This window comes from Lipotes vexillifer, unplaced genomic scaffold (genome assembly GCF_000442215.2).
Source record: "Lipotes vexillifer unplaced genomic scaffold, Lipotes_vexillifer_v1.1 scaffold104, whole genome shotgun sequence".
NCBI classification, from domain to species: domain Eukaryota; kingdom Metazoa; phylum Chordata; class Mammalia; order Artiodactyla; family Lipotidae; genus Lipotes; species Lipotes vexillifer.
The window spans coordinates 146,593-170,113 of NW_006789458.1; the positions used below are offsets into that span (position 1 = coordinate 146,593).

The window sequence follows — 23,521 nt, forward strand, 5'->3', positions numbered from 1 at the left end:
AGCTTCTCTGTCCTAAGCTAAAGTTCTCAGATCCTCTCACTTATTCTCATACATCTTATCACCGCGCCTTACCCCCTACCCTCATTTTTCTGCTCACCCTGTTCAAAAGATAGCCAGCATTTCTACACATTACCCTTGAGAATGCAGTGTCTGGGATGGGATACCATACTCCAGGTGTGTCTTGGCCATTTCAGAGCATGGCAGAAACATGCCTTCCTTTCACTTGGATGACAGGGGTCAGTTAACAGGGTCTAAGAATATTTTATCTTCTATAATTTTTCAGAGTATAAATGTGACACACTCCCTGTAGAAATTAAAATTACCAATGATATCAAATATCCCAGAATAACTACAATCAATATTTGGAATATTCTTTCTCTACCTGTTTCTCTAGGTGTCTATTTTTTAACAAAATTGGGATCATATTACATATAATTTTATATACAGAGAATTTCATTTCATATTTCAGCATAGGCTTTTTCCACATCTTTAAAACTCTCATTGTGAACAGTTATGTATCTCACCTTGTGGGCACATCTTATTTAACCATCCCTTCTTGTTAAATATTTATTATAACATAAGTGTAATATTTATAGTTTCGATTTTTATCTATCCTTGTATGTTTAACCACTCCACTTTCTCTGCATGACTTCAGATAACTTACTTGTGCAAAATATTTTAACTTTGTATTCATATTGTTGAATTATTTTCAGAAGGTAATACCAATGCACCCATCTACCACAGCTTTAGGAGCACTTATCTTACTACTATTTTTGCCAGGATTACATATGATTTATTTTAAATTTTTTAAATGAAATGGATTGAAGACAAGTGGCACCTCTTTGTTTTAATTTGCATTTTTATGACTAGAAAGATTAAACTTAAATTTTTTTTTAATAACCAGTTATATATTTTCCATTGTAAATTGTCAGGTTAAGCCTGAATTGTATAGTTATTTTATACATTGCTAATACTGATAGTTTTCAAAGATTGTCTATTTTCCTTTTAATTATATTTTTAAACATAAAAACGAGTTTTTAAGTTAAATGTATTTGACATTTATCTTCATGATTTCTTCTGCTGTCTTTAGGCATGAAGTTTCCCCTACTCTAACATTAGCTAAATGTAAACCTCTATTTTTGCTCTTTCTTTTGTTTATTTGTTTATTTGTTTGTTTGTTTTGGCTGTGTTGGGTCTTCATTGCTGCGCACGGGCTTTCTCTCTAGTTGCGGTGAGCGGGGGCTACTCTTCATTGTGGTGCGTGGGCTTCTCATTGCGGTCGCTTCTCTTGTGGTGGAGCATGGGCTCTAGGCATGTGGGCTTCAGTAGTTGCAGCGCAAGGGCTTAGTAGTTGTGGCACGTGGGCTCTAGAGCACAGGCTCAGTAGTTGTGGCACACGGGCTTAGGTGCATAGCGGTATGTGGGATCTTCCTGGACCAGCGATCAAACTGGCATCTCCTGCAGTGGCAGGCAGATTCTCAACCACTGTGCCACCAAGGAAGTCCCTAAACCTCTATTTTTGAATAGGATTTTTCTTTTTTTCTATAGATTTCTTTCTTTGCTTCTTCTTTTTCCTTTCTAAAAAAGAATTGCTTTTAAATCAATTTTCAATGTGTTTTAATGTGGAGAATAGGGCAAGAAATTATATTTTTCCTCAGAATAACTTCTTTTGAGAGCATTTGTTGACTAATCTATCTCATCCTCACTAATGTGTGATGTTTTCTACCAAAAGCTTTTATTATATATCAAGAACATAAATATATCTCTATTCATTTCAGAGCTATCTATTCTACCACTATCATGAGGTTTTATTTATTGCATACTTAATAAAAATGTAAATGATTTCCATTGTTTACCACAAGTCTTTTGGATTATGACTTTCACATATTTTAATTATTTATTGGATTTACCTTTGGTCAGTTGGAGGAAGTTCTCAAGTAAGATTCTTTTTCCTTAATAAAGTGATTTGGGTAATAGAGTAATAGTTTAAATTATACCTGAGAGTTTCTATATTTCCACTGTACATGGAAGACAAGTTGCCTAAGTACATTCCCTACTTCCCTAAATTATATACATGCTGTTTCACTGTCTTGTGGCATAGACTAAATTTTGATTGCATGTAGCTAACCTTTTTGTTCCTGCCTGGATAATACACATGATATACTTTTTTTGTATTTATAGAATATAGCTATAGTTTACTTTTTTAATTTGCAGAATTAATGAAAGCAAAATTTTAACTTGATCTAAATAGATAGATATGCTCTCAGTAACTTCCAAATGTAGTAGGATTTTGAAAGTGGAAGTTTCAGCTAAGTCACATTTTATGCAAGTGATAGAAAATTCAAATAGAAGGCCAAGAAGCAGACAATCCTTAACCCTCTCACTGATCTGTGAAAATCCTTCTGCCAGCATCATAGTTGATAGTAGAACAGTAAATAAACCCTTTACTCCTGAGAATAAGAAAAAGGCAAGCTTGTCTGTTCTCATCAGTTCTATCAGTTCTTAAATCCCTTGCTGACTCTGGGGTTGAGTGGGCAGAATCAGGAGTCATAGATGAGGAGGGGACTCTAGGAGAGAAGTCTTCTGTAAGTTTTGCTTTCTCTCTGTCCAAGCCAGGAGATAAGGGCTTTTAATGATGTGTCTCCTTCACTGTGAGGGACACAGTTGATTGGTGATGGCACCATATCAAGACAATGAACGCAAGCGGCTGATGAGTGAGCCTGTAGCAGCAAAATAGAGAGCGAAGTTTGGGAAGTGAATTACTCCTAGGGCTCACTGGGACAACGAATATGGGCTTCTAGAGGGCCAGTTGTAATTCAGATGAGAGTTAGCTGGCATGGGGCTTCTCAGGTTCCTTTCCAAGAGGGCTTCCTGGAGGGGTGAAGCGACAGTAAAGAAAAGCAATAGATATTACTGGATCCCTAGGGGATGAGTAAAAATTATGTAACTAGCCAAACTAGAGATCCATTCTCCCTAATCAAAGACAGCTGCAAGGGAGAAATTCCCAGAGACAGGGATGTGGTCAGCCAAGGGCCTACAAAAGCACCCACAAGAGAATGGTGCCTTCCACTTCTGCCTAACCCAGGGAGCACCAAAGCTCAATTATCATAGCAAGCAAGAAGACTGCTGGTCCCAACTTCTCCAGCCCCTTCCATTCTATCTCTGGACATATCAGAAACCATGGTTAGTGAGATGGGAACAAGGAGTAAATATGCTAGATGGGAAAAGACAGAAGAAACCAACAACTGCCCACTTTTCCATGTGTGGAACCTTGGGAAAAAGAAGACTCACTCTTAAATTAGGTATGCAGTTTGATTATGCCTTGCAACTGCATATTTAATCAATACTACATTTGGGGATTTACTGTCATTATAGAATGTTTCACAAGACAGTGACCAAAGAAATCATGGGCCCATAGAAGTTTGTGACCAGGTCCGTGGGAAGAACTAGCATCATAGAGTGAATTTAAAGCAGAAAATGGGAGCCTAAAATAAAGTTACTTTATAATCACTGGCATATACCATACCGTTTTCATTCAGCATATTTAGGTCACCCCCGCCCCCTATATTTGACAGCCTTTCATATATAAGAAAAAGATTCCTGTTCCCTTAAGTCTTTTTTTTTTCCTAGGGATAATCATAACTAATTACTTCAGTCATTCCTGTACTTTCCAGGCCACTGTATTCATAGCTCTATTATAAATCTCATCATAGTATCTACATGATAATTGTCCATCTAAGTCTCCATTCATTCATCCCCAGGCTAGAGTTCCTCAATCACAGTGACAGTGTTTTATTCATCTTTGTGTTTTTAGCTTTTAGTGCAGCACACTTCTATAAATGTTGATTGAAAGATATACTAAATTAATGAGTCAATAAAAAAAACGCATATATTTTTTCAATGAAAATCAAAGAAATTTAATGCTTTTATTTTATTACATTTTTTCTTGCTAAACAACTCTCCTATTACTAGTATATTTAGAAAAATGTATTCCACAGGGGCAATGAAATCTTATGGTGTACTTGTTTGTTTAAGGTGCACACTTAATGTATGGTCATGCCTCAAAATAACATGTGAGGTGTACCTATTACAGTAGTACATCTAATCCTTGAGAAACAGAATTTTGAATTTTTCTCAGTCTCTGAAGTAGTATTTTGAATGTATTTATTCCCATCCAGGAGAAACCATTGGCAGAATTTCCCAACAAATAGTATTGGGAGAAAAATATGTCTCATATGCAGCATTAGCTTGATCCTTCAAAGAGATTAAAAAAAAATGTCTGCAAGTCATTTGGGGGGACTCTGCTTTTTACCACTCTGTGTCAATAATGTATCTACCACAAAAGGAAAATAAAAACCAAGCACACTGAATAAAACAGAAGACCAATAAGTAGGCTTCATTTTATTCTATTTCAAGGTCATGACTATAGAGTGTACAAAGACACACAGTGAAAGGACCAACAAATTTTCTGCAAGGATGGACCTGGTTGATATTATGCAAATAAAATTTATTTTTATCTGCTGATACCATATGACACTGGTGTGTCCTTGTGGTCAGAGATTTTGTTGGGCTCATTACACCTCCTGTGATATGCTCTCTGTTTCACTTTTTTAAAAATCTAAACTTTAAAAAAAAATAGACTTCTTTGAGCCATTTTAGGTTTACAGAAAAATTGGACAGAAAGTACAGAGAATTGCCCCATCTCTAGTTTCCCCTATTAGTAACATCTTACATCAGTGTAGCACATTTGTTATAATTGATGAGCCAATATTGATACATTATTATTAACTAAAGTACATAGTTAACATTAGGGTTCACTTTTTGTGTTGTAAATTCTATGAGATTTGACATATGTATAATGATATGTATCTACCATTACAGTATCCTATAGAATAGTTTCACTGCCCCTAAAATGTCCTATGCTCTACCTTGCCTCTCTCAAAATCTAAAAACCACTGATATTTTTCCTGTCTCTATAATTTTGCCTTTTCTAGGATGTCATAGATTTGGAATTGTATAGCCTTTTCAGATTGGCTTCTTTAGCTTTGCACTATGAATTTAAGGTTCCTCCATGTCTTTTTGTGGCTTGATAGCTCATTTCTTTTTATTGCTGAAAAAATATTTAACTGTATAAGTGTAGCACGGTTTCCTATTGAAGAACATCTTGGTTGCTTCTAAGTCTTGACAATTATGAATGAAGCTTCTATAAGCATTAATGTGCAGTTTTGTGTATAGACAAGAGTTTTCAACTCATTTGGGTAAATATCATGGAGTATGAATGCTGTATCACATGGTAAGAGTATGTTTAGTTTTGTAGGAAACTGCTAAATTGTCTTCCAAAGTGGCTGTACCATTTTGCATTCCCACCAGCAATGAATGAGAGTTCCTTCTGCTCCACATTCTCACCAGCATTTGGTGTTGTCTGTGTTTTGGATTTTGACTGTTTCAATAGGTGGGTTGTGGTGCCTTCATTGTTTTACTTTGAAATGTCCTAGTGATATATGATGTTGAACATCTTTTCATATACTTATTTGTCATCTGTATATCTTATTTGGTGAGGTGTCTATTCAGATCTTTTGTCCATTCTTAATTGGTTGTTTCTCATTGTTGAGCTTTAAGAATTCTCTGTGTATTCTGGATACTAGTCCATTTTCAGTTATTTGTTTGTTTTGATATTATGCTCCCAGTCTGTGGTTTGTCTTCTCATTTTCTTAACAGTGTCTTTCAGAGAGCCAAAAGTTTTAATTTTAATAAACTGACATCACTTTTTTCTTTCATGCCTGTGATGTTGAATCTAAAAACATATCACCAAACCAAAAATCATCTAGATTTTCTCCTATGTTATTTTCTAAGAATTTTTAGTTTAACATTTTACATTTAGGTGAATGATCCATTTTGAGGTAATATTTTTAAAAGGTATAAGGTCTGTGTCTAGGTTCATTTTCTTCCTCTTTTTTTGAATGTGGATCTTCAGTTGTTCCAGCACTATTTGTTGGGAAGACTATCCTTTCTCCATTGAGCTGTTTTGCTCCTTTGTCAAATATAAGTTGACTATATTTGTGTGGGTCTATTTCTGGGCTCTCTATTCTATTCAACTGATGTATTTGCCTATTTTCTTAACAGTACTATACTGTTTTGATTACAGTAGCTTTTATAGTAAGTCTTGAAGTCAGATAGTATTAGTCCTCTTACTTTGTTATTCTGTTTCAGTATTGTGTTATTCTGTGTCATTCGTCCTTTCCATAAACTTTAGAATAAGTTTGTCAATATCCACAAAATAATTTGCTGGGATTTTGATTTGGATTGTGTTAAATCTATAGATCTAATATTGAAGAACTAACATCTTGACAATATTAAGTATTCCTATCTCCATTCATGGAATATCCCTCCATTTATTTTGATTTAAAACATTTTTTTCAGAAAATATTGAAATTCTTTCAGTATTTTCCCCCATATAAATCTTGTGCATATTTTGTTAGACTTATATCTATATCTAACAGCATTTAACGTTTTGTTAAACGCTAATGAAATGGTATTGTGTTTTTAAATTCCAATTCCAATTGTTCATTGCTAATATATAAGAAATCAGTTGACTTTTGTGTATTAACCTTATATCCTGCAACTTTATTATTATTACTTATTAATTCTAGGAGTTTTGTTGCTGTGGTTGTTGATTCCTTGGTATTTTCTACATAGACCATCATATCATCTGTGAACAAAGACAGTTTTATTTCTTCCTTCCCAATCTATGTATGTTCAGTTTCCTTTTCTTGTCATTATATAAGCTAGGACCTTCAGTAAGATATTGAATAGGAGTGGTGAGAAGGAACATCTTGCCTTGTTCCTAAACTCAGAGGGAAATCATCTAGTATTTCACAATTAAGTATGATGTTAGCTGTAGCGTTTTGGTAAATGTGCTTTATCAAGTTGAGGAAGTTCCCCTCTATTCCTAATTTGCTGAAAATTTTTATCTTTGAATGGGTCTTGGATTTTGTCAAATTGATATGAGCATAGGATTTTTAGCCTGTTGCCTATGGAATGTTGAACTAGTCTTGTATACCTGGAATAAATCCCACTTGGTTGTGGCATATACTTCTTTTTATACATTGTTGGATGTGATATACTCATACTTCATTGAAAAATTTTGCACCTATGTTCATGAGAGAAATTGTTTGCCTTTCTTGCAATGACTTTGTTAGGTTTGAGTATTAGGGTAATGCTGGATTCCTAGATTGAGTTAGGAAGTAGCCCCTCTGCTATTTTCAGGAAAAATTGTAAAGAATTGGTATAATTTCTCCTGTAAATGTTTGCTAGAATTCATCAGTGAACTAATCTGGGCTGTTTCTTTCTATTTTGGAAGGGTATTTCTTATAGATTCAATTTATTTAGTTGAATAGACTGTTATCTTTAATAATAGATACAGGCTTATTCATTTATACATGTAGGCGTATTTATATTAACTGTTTTCTTGGTGAGTTTTGGTAGATTGTGCCTTTCAAAGAGTTTGTCCATTTCATGTAGGTTTTCATATTTGTGGGCATAGAGTTGTTTACAATATTCCTTTCTTATTTTAATGTCCATGGGATCAGTAGTAATGGTCCCTCTTTTATTTCTGATATTAGTAACTTGTGTCCACTCTCTGACTAGAGGCTCATCAACTTTACTGATTTTTTCCAACAACCAGCTCTCTATCAGATTGTATTTCTCTATCAGTTTTCTGTTTTCAATTTTATTAATTTCTGCTCTAATTCTTATTTCTTTTCTTCTGCTTAATTGGATTTAATTTGCCCTTGTTTATCTAATTTTCTAACATAAAAGTTTATTGAGTTTTATTAGAGTTTTCTAACATATGCATCAATGCATATATGTATAAATTTCCAAGCACAGCTTTCACTGCATCCACAAATTTAGATAACATGTATTTTTATTTAGTTTGAAATATTTTAAAATTATTCTTGAAACTTCTTTTTGACTCATACGTTATTTAGAAGTGTGTTGCTTAACTCTAAGTATTTTGTGGTTTTCCATCTATGTTTCTGTTATTGATATCTAGTTTAATTCCACTGTGGTCTGGGAATACTTCATATAATTTCTATTAAAAACCTTTTAAATTTAGTAAGGTGTGTTTTGTGGCCCAGAATGTGGTCTCTCTTAGTGTGTTCCATGGGAATTTGAGGAGAAGGTGTATTCTGCTGTATTGGATGAAGTATTTTATGATATCAATTAAATCCAGTTGATTGATGGTGCTCTTCAGTTCAATTATGTCCTTACTGATTTTCTGCCTGCTAGATTGGTCAACTGCTGACAGAGGTGTGTTTAAGACTACAGCTATAATGGTGTATTCATCTATGTCTCCTTGCAGTTCTTATCAGTTTTTGTCCCATGTTTTGATGTTCTGTTGTGCACACACATTACGTCATAATTTGACACATTATGTCTTCATGAATAATTGATCTCTTTATCATTACATAATGTTGCTCCTCATCTCTGATAATTCTCCTCGGTCTGGAGCTGGCTTCATCTGAAATTAATATAGCTACTCCACCTATCTTTTGACTAGTGTTAGCATCCCTTTACTTTCTCCATTGCTTTACTTTACTTTTAGTCTGTACCTCTGTCTTTATATTTAAGGTGAGTTTCTTAATACATAATTAGGTCTTTTTTATTCACTCTGACAATCTCTGCCTTTTAATTGGTATATTTAGGCCACTGCTGTTTAAAGTGATAGTTTTTATAGCTGGATTAATATCTACCATATTTTTTATTGTTTTCTATTGATATTTGTCATCATTGCTCAGTTTCTTTTTCTTTTCTTAATTTTTCTGCCCTCTATGATTTTGATTGAGAATTTTTACAATTCCATTTTTTTCCTCCTCTCTTAACATATCAATTCTACTTCATTTTAAACTTTTCTAAGTGGTTGCCCTTGGGTTTGCAATATACATTTACATCTAATCCAACTACTCTTTCAAATCACACAATACTACTCCATTCAAGTAGTATTATCATAGATTATTCCCAATTCCTTCTCCCTTCTTATAACACAATACTACTCCATTCAAGTAGTATTATCATAGATTATTCCCAATTCCTTCTCCCTTCTTATAACACAATACTACTCCATTCAAGTAGTATTATCATAGATTATTCCCAATTCCTTCTCCCTTCTTATAACACTGCTGTCATTCATTCCACTTACCCTTAATCTATAATCACAGAATACACTGTTGCTATTATTATTTGAACTATTTTAAATTAAGAATAAAAAATAGATCTGAGTTTCTGGCCTATGTCATTTCTTTCTTTCTGAAGACATTCTCTCTGCATTTCTTGCAAGATAAGTCTCCTGATGAAAAATTCCCCCATTTTTTTTTTTTTTTTAATTTTTTTTTGGCTGTGTTGGGTCTTCGTTTCTGTGCGAGGGCTTTCTCCAGTTGCGGCAAGTGGGGGCCACTCCTCAGCATGGTGTGCGGGCCTCTCACTGTTGTGGCCTCTCCCGTTGCCGAGCACAGGCTCTGGACGCGCAGGCTCAGTAATTGTGGCTCACGGGCCTAGTTGCTCCGCGGCATGTGGGATCTTCCCAGACCAGGGCTCGAACCCGTGTCCCCTGCATTGGCAGGCAGATTCTCAACCACTGCACCACCAGGGAAGCCCCCCCCATTTTTTGTTTGTCTGAGAAAGTCTTCATTTCTCTTGCACTTATAGAGGATAATTTTGCTGGATATAGAATTCTAAGGTTTTTTTTTTTTCTTTCAACACAAAATATTTCACTCTTCTCTCTTGCTTGCATGATTTCTAAAGAGAAGTCTGATGCAATTGTTAATCATCTTGCTCCTCTGGCTTCTTTCAAGATTTTCACTTTGTCTTCATTTTCTGCACTTTGAATGTGATATGCTTAGGTTTAGATTTTTTGATATTTACTCTGGTTGGTATTCTCCGGTTCTCAGTTTGGTATTAATTTTTGGAAACTATTGGTCATCACTGCTTCAGATATTTCTTCTCTTCCTTTCTCTTTCTGGTATTCCTATTATATGTATGTTACACCTTTAGTAATTATTTCACAGCTTTTGGGTATTCTGTCTTTTTCAATCTCTTTTTCCTCTTTGCACTTGAGTTTTTGAAATTTCTATTGACATTTCGTCAAGCTCAGTGACCATCTGCTTGGCCATGTCCAGTCTATTGATGAGCATATCAAAGGCATTCTTCATTTATGTTATGGTATTTTTTATTCTAACATTTCCTTTTGATTCTTTCTTAGAGTTTCTGTGCTTCTGCTTATATTGTACCTCTATTCTTTATTCTTTTATGCTGTTCACTTCCTCCATTAGCACATTCATCATACTTACTTGTTTCAAGTCCTTGGTTTGATAATTTCAACATTTCTTCCATATTTGAGTCTGATTCTGATGCTTAATGTGTCTCTGAGCTGTTTTTATTTTCTTTTACTGTATGTGCAGTTTTTTATTGAAAGCCAGACATGATGTACTGGGTAAAAGAAACTGAGATAAATAGGTGTTTATTGTGTGGTTTTATGTATATCTGGCTAGGGGTAGGCTGTATTTATTGTTTTCTTTTGCTGTATCAGAGGCTAAACTTTCATCTGGTTTCCTTGTTTTTGTCTTCCCAGTTGTCTTTGGGTTTCCCTGAGGCTTCTTAAGTAAGGCCTGAGATGTGCAGTTCTTTCCTTTGCAATTCTCTCTTGTTATTTAGGCTTTGTTAATGTTGTGGTAAGGTGTAGGGAGAGGGAAAGCATCCTATAGTCCTGTGATTAGGTCTCAATCTTTTAGTGAGCCTGTGCCCCAGGGCTGTGACCTTTACAAATTCCTCTCAGATTTTTTTCCCCTCATTTTGGTAAGACCAGGGTTGAAGTTGGGTATTTCCCTTCCCTCATGTTGTGGCTTTGGTACAACCCTGATCAGTTTCTCTTAAAGACAGGTCTTGTTAAGAAGAAGAGAATATCCTGAGTGTATTTCAAAATAGTTTCTCTTCCCCTTCCCCTGAGATATGTACAAAGGGATTTTTCTTCAAACTTCACTGTGAGAATCTGGTAGGGTACCTGGAGGTAAAACTCACAAAAATGTGTGGTGTCTCCTTAAGACTCAGCTCAAGTCTGTCTACTCTGAACTTCCAGCAATTTGTCGATTACAGTTTAGGATTTCTTACCCCAGCATTGGTTCCTCAGAGGTTTCTGCTCTTGGGCTTCTGTTCTGGTAAGTTGTATTTGCCTGTCTCTCCAGTTTTGGGGACTAACAGTATTTTGCCCAGTGACCTCATTCTGAGATGAATCTAAGAAAAATTGTTGATTTTCAGTTTATTCAGCTTTTTTTCTTATTGTGAGAATGGGAGTGACAACTTCCAAGTTCTTTATATGCTGGACTGGAAGTCCTGATTCACTTTTTAAAACTGTTATTGATTTTTCTTGCTGTATATCTAAACATTCATTAAATTTTAATTTTAAAACAGATTAGCAAAAGGAAGAAAATCAACAGAATTTAAACATTCATAAATAACTATTGTTGATATTTGTGTATATATCTTTTCAATCTTTTTTCTACACGTCTGCCTGTTCCTCTATCTTTCTATCACCTATCTATCTATCATCTATCTATCTATCTATCTATCATCTATCTATCTACCTATCTATCCAGCTACCTACCTATCTACTTACTTATGCCTCTCCCAACAAACAAAGAATTACAATGGGCCTTTGGACCTAAGATGGTAAGATTGTATGCAAATATATGGTTATGATATTACCTTTTAAAAATTCTTTGCAAACTTAATAGGTAAAAATATAAATGTTTTCCATTACATTTTTTACTTCTTTGACATTTTCTCATTGATATATGAGTTCTATATATACAAAAGATTACTCTTTTATTATATATAATACCATATGATACACTATCATTCACCCTGTTTTTCTATTTTATTTTGAGGTCTGCATTGCTTTTGAACCTAAAGAGATTGAGTTGATGGTTTTGTGTGATAAACAAAAGTCTGGAGTAACTTAAGTTGAATCATGAACCTAACAAGTTAGTGAAAATAATAAATTGAATATCAAAATTATGGATAAAATAATGGAGTAGTAACACTGTGGAAGTTAATTTAACATCAGTATATAATAAAATCCTCTACTCTCACATAATAGAATACTAATACAGTAATGAGAATAAACAAACTACAACTACATGCAATAATATGAAAGAATCTCAAAAGACGTTGAATATAAAAAGAGTGATATTAATAATTCCATTTATATAAAGATTAAAAGTAGGCAAATTTATCTATGCTATGAGAAGTTACCGTTGACCTAGGGAGTAGTGACTGGAATGGTCACTAGTAGGGCTCTGGGATCCTGGTGATTTGGCTGTGTTCATTTCATGAAAATTCATTGTGCACTTATGCTTTGTGTAGTTTTCTGTATGTATGTTATACTTTAAAAAATTATTGTTGAGCAGGACTTCCCTGGTGGTGCAGTGGTAAGAATCCACCTGCCAATGCAGGGGACACAGGTTTGATCCCTGATCTGGGAAGATCCCATATGCCTATGAGTAACTAAGCCCATGTGCCACAACTACTGAAGCCCGTGTGCCACAACTACTGAAGCCTGTGTGCTGCAACTATTGAAGCCCACGTGCCTAGAGCCTGTGCTCTGCAACAAGAGAAGCCACTGCAATGAGAAGCCCGTGCACAGCAACAAAGACCCAAAATAAAATCTAAAAATTAAAAAAATATATTATTGAGATATAATTGACATATAACATTATATTCATTTCAGGTGTACAATATAATGATTCAATATTTGTTTATATTGTAAAATGATCACCACAATAAGTCTAGATAACATCCATCACCACACAGTTATAAATTTTTTCCTTGTGATGCATATTTTTTAAATCGACTGTCTTAGCAACTTTCCAATATACACTTAGGTATTATTAACTATAGTCAACATGCTGTACATTACATCCCCAGGACTTACTTCTTTTATAACTGGAAGTCTGTACCTTTTCACCCCCTTCACATCATTTCTCCCACCCTCCCAACCCCGTGGCTCTGGCAACCACAAATCAGTTTGTATGAGTTTGTTTGTTTCTGTATCTATGAGTTTGTTTTTCAGATTCTACATATAAGTGACCTCATATGGTATTTGTCATCCTCTGTCAACTTATTTCACTTAGCATAATGTCCTCAAGTTCCACCTACGTTGTCACAAATGGCAAGATTTCATTAGTTTTATAGCTGAATAATATTCCATTATATATGTGTATATGTATGTACAAATATATACACAAACACATACATACATACAGGCACACCTCATTTTATCGCACTTCTCTTTATTGTGCTTTGCAGATATTGCACCATTTTACAAATTGAAGGGATTTGTGGCAACCCAAGTAAGTCTGTCAGCGTCATTCTTCCAGCAGCATTTGCTCCCTCTGTGTCTCTGAATCACAGTTTGGTAATTCTCACAATATTTCAAACTTTTTCATTATTATTATATTTGTTATGGTGATCTGTGATCTTTGATGTTATTACTATGACTTGCTGAAGGTTCTAATGTTGGTTAGCATTTTTTAGCAACAAAGTATTTTAAAATTAGGCATTGTTTTTTAGATGTAATGCTACTGAACATTTAATAGACTACAGTATCATGTAAACACAACTTTTATATACACCACCAAAATTTTGTAGGTGGTCGGCAACTGAACCTACAATATCGCTGGTATGCCTGTGTCCCACATTTTTTAAATTCATTCATCCATCAATGGACACTTAGGTCACACCTATGTCTTGGCTATTGTAAATAATGCTGCATTGAACATGAGGGTGCATATATCTTTTGAAGTTAGTGTTTTTATTTACTTTGGATAAATACCCAGAAGTGGAATTCTATTTTTAATTTTTTGAGAAACCTCCATACTGTTTCCATAGTGGTTGTACCAATTTACATTCCCACCAAGGATTCCCAGTGCACAAGAATTACTTTTGCTTCACATCCTCACCAACACTTGTTACGTCTTCTCTTTTTAGAACAGCCATTCTAACCAGTGTGAGGTACTATTTCATTAAGATTTTGGTTTGAATTTCTAGTATGTATGTTATACTTCAATAAAAAATTTAAAAAGACCTGTACCTTGACCAAATACCAGGTTCCCTCCAACCCCCAATAAAAATGTGTCAAGGGCTTCCCTGGTGGCACAGTGGTTGAGAATCCGCCTGCTAATGCAGGGGACACGGGTTCCAGTCCTGGTCTGGGAGGATCCCACATGCCACGGAGCAACTAGGCCCGTGAACCACAACTACTGAGCCTGCGCATCTGGAGCCTGTGCTCTGCAACAAGAGAGACCGCGATAGTGAGAGGCCCGTGCACCGCGATGAAGAGTGGCCCCTGCTTGCCACAACAAGAGAAAGCCCTCGCACAGAAACGAAGACCCAACACAGCAAAAATAAATAAATTAATTAATAAACTCCTACCCCCAACATCTTCTTTGAAAAAAAAAATGTGTCAAGGTGGTGCCTGTCATAGTGTATCTGCAAGAATATTTATAATTGTGGTCTTGTGCTTTATAGTTTGTGGTATAAATAATGTACCCCCACAGTACTCTCTCAAAGTACTGTCTCAGTGCTCCCACCAGGTCACTGTGGATTTCCAAGGTGAGAGGAAAGGTGATTCATTCTATACTGACTCCACCTTGCAGTGCACATATCTGAATGTGCCCAGAATTAAATTGGCTTAAATTCCCTAGATCAACACTCAGTCGGTGTTAACTCAATGGTGGGAAACCTTTCACAATGAATACGTATAAAAAAATCACCATATTGTAAAATTTAAATATCTTACAATTTAGTTTGTCAATTACACCTCAATAAAGCCAAAAAAATGTAACAGACAAACAAAACAAAAACAGTCTGTGCAAAGGATATAAACTGGCTCCATAGCAGGGCTGTGTGGAACAAGTTTGGTTGCTCTTCACCCCTCGGACCCAGAGCATCAACACCATTCTATTTTGAAAGGCCAGTCGACTGGACTTCTTTTTTTGCTCCATGATGATTGTATTTTAAGAATCTCATTGCTCCTTTCTATTATTGGGCTTCAGAATCTCTCTGATATAACTCAATAGGTTACAAAAACTTTGAATCTTATGGAACTCCTTAAACTTTTTATGAAAATCTATAACCTCTTCTTCAGACACTTTTAAACTCCAAATTTTAATGTATTTTTGTGTGCGTGTGCACACACACACGCTTCACCAGACTGCTCCAAACTAATTTATTCAAAGAAAATTTTACAAAAATGTATATAAAATTTCAGACAAACTCCTGCTCTTCAAAAGACCATGATCTGATAATATTAAAACAAGTACTAGGAAGTTAGTATCAATGAAACCCTTCAGCAGTGTGACAAACAGAATTTTTACTTCAATTTAACTAGTTGCTCAAATTCAATTAATATAGACTAAGAATCCATTAGCCCTTGAAGAGGCTTCATAAAAGTATCAAAACACTAAATACACAAGTTAACCCAAATCCCAAATTATTTTTGACATTTGCTACAATTTGGTTTATTTCCTCTACTATCATCTTGAGTAGTTAGTGTGTGGCAATTCTATCTGGAGTCCTTGATAACTGAAGAGTCCTTTTCAGTGTTATGACCTTAATTTTTTTTTCTGGAGTAAACACGGACATGCTTAAAGAAGCTAAATTTATTTCAAAAAGGTATTAAATGCAATAAAATGAGTATACTGCGTTAAGTGACGGCATTTAAAAAAACTAAAACACACTGCATATATTTTCTACATCTCTAAGTTCATGTAATATAATATTTTACATTAAATTTAAATATACTTTAAAGATTCTGAGCTTCTTTTTGAGATTTCCTCTTCCCTACTACACTTCTGGCTAATGGTTTCCAACCTATTTTAACTAAATAAATGGCAGCATCAAGCCAGATCAAATCAAAGCAAACCAAACAAAATGCAATGTAGCACATCACCTTTACTTGAATTAGTAAAAGATTTATAAGGATTAATTGCTCTCTTCTACATTTTTTGGAAAGGTTTAACAGTAGGATTATGCAAGAAGAAATAAAATGAAAAAAATTCAACAAATAGTACTGATAGGATAACTTCATTTCTGTTTTTTGAAAATAAAGATACTTTATATAGTAATAAAGCTAAAGCAGTCCAGGAAAATATAAATTGTGTTATGAATCTATTAAATCTGAGTAGAGATTTTTATTCTAATGAGAATATTAATTTCTACAGTTTAACAACTTGTAGTAGTGTGTTCATATTTTCGTAATAAGACTTTTTCAAAACCAAAATAAAAATAAGGACACTTTTTGGAGGTATAGTTATCTTAGAAAGCTCTTCTTATCATTGTTTAGTTAACACTACAGCCAATGAATAGAGATATAGCTTATGCATTTTGCTGGGGAAATAGCCATTAAAAGCTCTTATAGGAGTGTCTTGCTGCTAATGTCCCTGCCAGCATCATCTCTGTATTAACTCTCACTAAGGACCCAGAACTCTAAAAACCAGATACGAGGCAGGACCTGTGTGTCTGACATGGCCTCCAGACAAGTGTCATCACTTCACATGCACCTGGGACCACCGCAAAAATATTTTTTTCTTTTTAAATGGGATACAGAGTTGTAATGTAAAAAATAAATAGTTGAAGGTAGGGTTGGATTAGGTGCATTCCATTCTCAGAGGCATACAGATAACCCAAAGCTCTATTTTTTTCCCTCTAGAAAATAAACAATAACCAAGTATTGCATAACATGTTCATTTTAAGTGATATAAAGCCACTCATAAGCATCCACAAATTGAATAAGGGACATGGAACTAATGGCTTCAGGGTGGTTTCTGCCTCCAGGTGCTCCTTTGGATGACTTTCTAATTGAAAGCCTAATGAGGGGTACAGCAGGGGACCCCTTGGAGAGCACTCATATGTGCTTCTTGCTCTGTGGAGACACAGAGGACTGGAGCCTGACTTACACTGGTTAGAGCAAAAAACAACTGTGAACAGGTTCTGCTTCCAACAGGGCACATAGAAGGCAAGGGATTGGCTGAGTAATTCTTGGGGGATGGAGCAGGGGAGTGTGTTGAGGTGAGATCAGTTGACATGCTGGGAGAACATGAGTTTTTGCTATAGAATGGATGTGGGCAGTGTAGGGGAACCGGCATGGAGTGAGTCCTCTTGGGTTGCCAGGAGGATATAGGCCATCAAGGTTAAACTAGGCTAGAGATAGGCCACCAGATGTCCAGGGGCATAAAGTGGAGAAACATGAGAACATAATGTATTAACCAGTTTCTAGAGATGGCTTAAAACAAACAAACAAGCAAGGAGAAATCCTACTTCATATCCTTGCAATACTTATGCATGTGGCCTCACAATCCTTTACACCATGAGTAATAAAACTCAAGCTGAATTTTGAGTAGGAAAGACAGTTAAATCTCAATTCTAATTTTTTTGAATTCAAAAAATTCCATATGAAATTTAAGAAGTGCATTACTATCTAAAATTTAAATATATATCAATATATATCCATAACTATGTATATAGGTATAGATACAGATATATATATACAAACCTTTGGAAAACAGACCTATTTTGGTCTGTTTCTAAAGGTAGTTGAGAGGAAAATTTTAAGATATTCTCAAAGAATCTTGATTTGTCTCATGCTGTGATCCTGTTATTTAATAATAGTATGTAAATATTATTCTCTAGGTCTGTGTTTAAAGAACTATATAGAAAACAAAGACCTAGCATCAAAATATGCTATATGAGAGTAGACATGCTTTCTTAAGAATGCTCATAACCATTGTTTAATTCCTTACACAAAGTTTTCTGGTATTAATCAAGGACATTTGTTATCTGTTACTCTGACTCACATGGTTTAACATTACTATTTAAGAAAACCAGCTAAGTTACTGTATGTAGATTCAATGACCAGTTACATCGTTAGAAGTATGAGCTGATCTGAAACTGAGCCACCTAAAATGTTTCCATGAAAGCTGACATTCAAAGCAGGTTATTAGCAAGTTTTAAAAAGAAAAATTAGTGGAGGAAAAACATTTTGACTAATACTTTTACTATCAATCCATAAAAATGTAGATCATAAGCCATGCAAAACTGCTTTGTTGCAGTCTTCTTTCTTTCAAGTGTATGAAAGTATCAAGCACCTCAAAAGCAAAGAATGAGCAAGCAAGTAATGCCATGTTAGAAAAATGCATAGTTTAAAAAAATATTATACTATTGAACTCTAGTCATCTTACACAAAAGTGGCAATCTTTTCTTAACTAATTCACCAAGACTTTGGGACAAGTGATGGAGTTACTGCATTCTGCATTCTTCCTTTACTTTCCAAAGGCTGAGATTATGAAGTTAGACAACGTTGGTGCGCTTGCTTACCACGGGTCTGTGTACGTCCCAGAATGCTCTCTCCTGACTATCAAGGATCTTTCTTTCAATCTTGTCTCTCTTCTTGTCCACTCTGTTAATATCATAACAATGAATAATAAGTAGTGTTAATTGTAGTGCCTCTCTGGACAAAAGGCCACAACTTGGACAAATCTTCCAAAAAACTCACAAGGACTCACTTTGCTTGTGCTTCTGCTTGCATAAAAATGAACTCCCACTTCCGAGCAAATGCCCTCTGCAGCCTGGCCAAGCTCTCCTGAAAAATATACCACGGTGAAGACATTCTGGTGCTCAGCTTTACTACTCCCTTCTAGTTTATCTACCATATGTACTTACCAAAAAAACAAATCAGAATTTCTAAAGGAGTAAGTGTACTTGGAATGATAAGTCACGCTCACTGAATGCAGCTAATACTCATATTAACAGTCATGGAGGACACAGGAAAACCTATTATGAATATTAATATTGGAGAATATAACTAAAAATCAAAAATACTAAACTTACCTTATATAAAAAAAGTGCTCAAGACTAATCCATTGGATTTTCCTGTGCTCATTTTACTGAGGAACAGGAAAGCAATACTCTCTATTACTGATTCAACCAGTCTATCCAGTTCCTGAGAAAAATGTAAACCCTCAGCCCCTTACTACCCAGTTGTAGACAGTGCTTCAAGTTTAGTAAATCAGAACACAGCAACCATCTGAACAAACTACATGAGATTAATTTAATCTGCTGATGGTGACCAACATAAAGGTTTTGCAAAAACCATTTTCCCAGTGTAAATGCTCTATAATTCTCTAAGTTTGGATATCTTCATTATATATAGTACATATATATATATATATATATATATACATATATATAAGTTTTTACATTTAAGTCAATTTTAGCAAATAAGATATGCTTCCTCCTTCTTCTCTGAGTTTGTGTATTTAGAATTTCACCATCCTCAGTGTGAATGATGAGAGGAAGTAAGCAAGTAAGGGATATGTTAAATCATTATGCTGCCCTTCCCTGGAAATCTGATCCCTAAGATCCATGAATGTAGAAAGTTAAGAGTGCCCAGAAATGACCGTAGGCCTTATTCTTGCTCATTTTATACCTTTCTTTGTAAGGAAGTCCTTGGTACTTACAGCTTCATAGTCGGCTAGTTCCAGCCTTGCTTTGTTTTGCATTGTTCTTTTGCAGAGGTAAACCGCTGTAAAGGAAAAAAAAGCAATCATCTCTCACCTGCTTATTTACATTGAGACACTAAAAATAAAAATAGAGCATTATAAACCAAGACATGTTGGTCTTTGTCATTTTTCCCCAAGTTATAATTTTCTCTTTTTATCTTTTTTTGGACACAATAAGTAATCTGTAACATCATTACTGAAATTCAAACATAGCAGTAATATAAAAAGGTGTTATAAGAAAATAGATATGTTTAGAAACTTGGTAACCATTTCCTTTATTTCATTAAATAGTTGTCACAATTTTAGCTTCCTCAAAATATAAGGGGAAAAAATAAAGCCTTTTCAATAAAAGATCAAATGAATGTTAAAATCTGGATATACAAATAAAACGATTTTTAAAAAAAGAATTGCATGAAGAGGGAATCACTATTTGCACATTCAATTATTTCTGTATTCTACTGTCAACTGAAATAATTTATTAATATAAACTGAAGGCTTCTTAGCATCTTCTTTGCTGCATTCCACAAGGATCAATCATCAATCAGTCATTTTGTCACTAGGAGAGAGGAGAGTATACATCTGACCCAACTATAATCCAATAACCTTTTAATTCCATTTTCCTTGAGGACTCTGTCTTCTCCATTACCAGGCAAAGTCCATCTGGGCAGATTTACAGGATAAATGACAGATAGAAAGAGGACGTTGACAGCAACATTGCCATTGAACAGTCAAATTTCTTCAGTGATTTCAGGAATATTAGTGACTCTCATGTTAATATCAAGACATTCAGAAGGGAGGAGACAGGATGTTGAAGTAGAAGGACTGGAGCTCTCTCACAAAATACCAAAATCACAACTATCTTCAGAACAACCACTGACAAAAAAGACTGTAACCTACCAAAGAAGATATTCTACATCCAAAGACAAACAGGAAGCCACAATGAGAAAGGGCGTTTTCACAATATTATCAAATTTCATACCCACCAGGTGGGCAACCCACAAACTGGAAAACAATTATATCTCATAAGTTCTCCCACAGTAGTGAGACTTCTGAGCCAGACATCAGGCTCCCCAGTCTGAGGGTCTGGCATCAGGAGGAGGAACCACCAGAGAATTGGGCTTTGAAGGCCAGGGGACTTGAGTGCAGGAGATCCACAGGACTGGGGGAAACAGACACGCCACTCTTGAAGGGTGCACACAAGGTTTCATGTGCCCTGGCATCCAGGACAAAGCAGTGACTCCACAGGAGCCTGGGCCAGATCTACCTGCAAGTCTTGGAGGGTCTCCTGGGGAGGCACGGGTGGGCTGTGGCACATGGTGAGGGCAAGGACACTGGTTGTGGAGGGCCAGGGAATATTCATCAGTGTGAGCTCTCCAGGAGGCTGCCATTTTGGCACTGAGACCCAACCCCACCCAACAGCCTGCAGACTCCAGTACTCGGATGCCTCAGGCCAAACAACCAACAAGGTGAGAACACAGCCCCACCCATCAGCAGACAGGCTGCCAAAAGTTGTCCTGAGCTCACAGCCTCCTCTGAACACACCTGTTGACATGGCCCTGCCCACCAGAGGGACAACACCCAGCTCCCCACACCAGTGGGCAGGCACCAGTCTCTCCTCCTAGGAAGCCTGCACAAGTCCCTGGAAGAACCTAACCACCAGGGGGCAAACACCAGGAGCAAGAGGAAGTACGATCCTGCAGCCTGCAGAACAGAGACCACAAACAGAAAGACAAAATGAGATGGCAGAGAAATATGTTCCAGATGAAGGAACAAGATAAAACCCCAGGGGAACAAGTAGGTGAAGTGTAGATAGGCAATCTACCTGAAAAAGAATTTGTAGTAATGATCATAAAGATGATCCAAGATCTCAGAAAAAGAATGAAGGCACAGACCAAGAAGATAAAAGAAATGTTTAACAAAGAGGTAGATAATTCAAAGAACAAAAAACAGAGATGAACAATAAAATAACTGAAATGAAAAATATACTAGAAGGAATAATTAGCAGAATAAATGAGGCATAAGAACAGACAAGTGAGCTGGAAGGCAGATTGGTGGAAATCACTGCCATGGAACAGAATAAAGAAAAAAGAATGAAAATGAATGAAGTCACAGAGAGCTCTGGGACAACATTAAATGTACCAACATTTGCATTATAGGGGTCTCAGAAGGAGAAGAGAGAGAGGAAAGGACCTGGGAAAATATTTGAACAGATAATAGGAGAAAACTTCCTTAACATGGAAAAGGAAACATTCACTCAAGTCCAGGAAGCACAGAGAGTCCCATACATGATAAAACCAAGGAGGAATATGCAGAGACACATATTAACCAAACTAACAAAAATTAAAGGCAAAGAGAAAATACTAAAAGCAACAAGGGAAAAGCAACAAATAACATGCAATGGAATCCCAATAAGGCTATCAGCTGATTTTTCAGCAGAAACTCTTCAGGCCAGAATGACATGATATATTTAAATGATGAAAGGAAAATAACTATAACTAAGAATACTCTACCTAGCAAGGCTCTCGTTCAGACTTGAGGAGAAATGAAAAGCTTTACTGACAAGCAAAAGCTAAGAGAATTCAGCACCACCAAACCAGCTTTACAACAAATGCTAAAGGAATTTCTCTAGGCAGAAAAGAAGAGGCAACAACTAGAACGAAACAAACAAACAAAATTATGAATGGGAAAGTTCACCAGTAAAGGCAAACATACAGTAAAGGTTGGAAATCATCCACATGCAAATATGATATTAAAACCAGCAATCATGAGGAGAGCACAAATCCAGGATGTTAGAAATGCATTTGAAGAGACCAGAAACTTGAAAAAATCATATATATATATATATTTATATATATACACATATATATGTATATGAATATATATATATAGCTAAATAAAAACCACATGGGAACCTCACATAAAAATCTACAATAGATACACACACAAAAGAAAAAACATAATAAAACACAACACTAAAGATACTCATCAAATCACAAGAGAAGAGAACAAAATAGGAAGGGAAGAAAAAAAACCTACCTAAAGAAATCAAAAACAATTAACAAAATGCCAATAAGAACATACATATCGATAATTACCTTAAACGTAAATGGATTAACTACTACAAAGAAAGGCATAGACTGGCTGAATGGATACAAAAACAAGACCTGTATATATGCTGTGTAAAAGTGACCCACTTCAGATCTAGGGACACATACAGACTGAAAGTGAGGGGATGGAAAAAGATATTCCATGCAAATGGAATTAAAAAAAAAAGCTGGAGTAGCAACACTCATATCAGACAAAATAGACGTAAAAATAAAGACTGTTACAAGAGGCAAAGAACGACACACATAATGATCAAGAGATGAATCCAAGAAGGTGACAAAACAATTGCAAATTTATGTTCACCCAACATAGGAGGATCTCAATATATAAGGCAAATGCTAACAGTATTAAAGGAAAAATCAACAGTAACAGAATAACAGTGGGGGACTTTAACACCTCACTTACATCAATGGAGAGAACACACAGACAGAAAATCAATAAGGAAACACAATAAGGCCTTAAATGACACATTAGACTAGATGGCCTTAATTGATATTTATAAAACATTCCATCCAAAAGCAGCAGAATACACATTCTTCTCAAGTACACATGGAACATTCTCTAAGATAGAACACATGCTGGACCACAAAGCAAGCCTCTATAAATTTATGAAAATTGAAATCATATCAAATATCTTTTCTGACCACATTGCCATGACATTAGAAATCAACCACAAGAAAAAAAAAACCAGAAACACGTGGAGGTGAAGTATTATGTCACTAAACAATCAATGGATCACTGAAGAAATCAAAGAGAAAATTAAAAAATACCTAGAGACAAATGACAAGGAAAACATGACGATCCAA

The 23,521-nt window shown here is 35.5% G+C and overlaps 1 protein-coding gene across 5 annotated transcripts in view; it reads right to left on the reverse strand.

Annotated features, from left to right (window-relative positions):
- The window catches only part of RGS7 (regulator of G protein signaling 7), a 615,580-nt gene that overhangs the window by 75,998 nt on the left and 516,061 nt on the right, over positions 1 to 23,521 (reverse strand). For all 5 annotated transcript variants that reach the window (XM_007462619.1, XM_007462616.1, XM_007462617.1 and 2 more), the window contains 3 exons: positions 19,569 to 19,633; positions 18,615 to 18,691; positions 18,427 to 18,508 (listed from right to left, as the gene is read on the reverse strand). In XM_007462619.1, the coding sequence (XP_007462681.1) occupies positions 18,427 to 18,508; positions 18,615 to 18,691; positions 19,569 to 19,633 (224 nt within the window). The remainder of the gene's footprint in view (positions 1 to 18,426; positions 18,509 to 18,614; positions 18,692 to 19,568; positions 19,634 to 23,521) is intronic.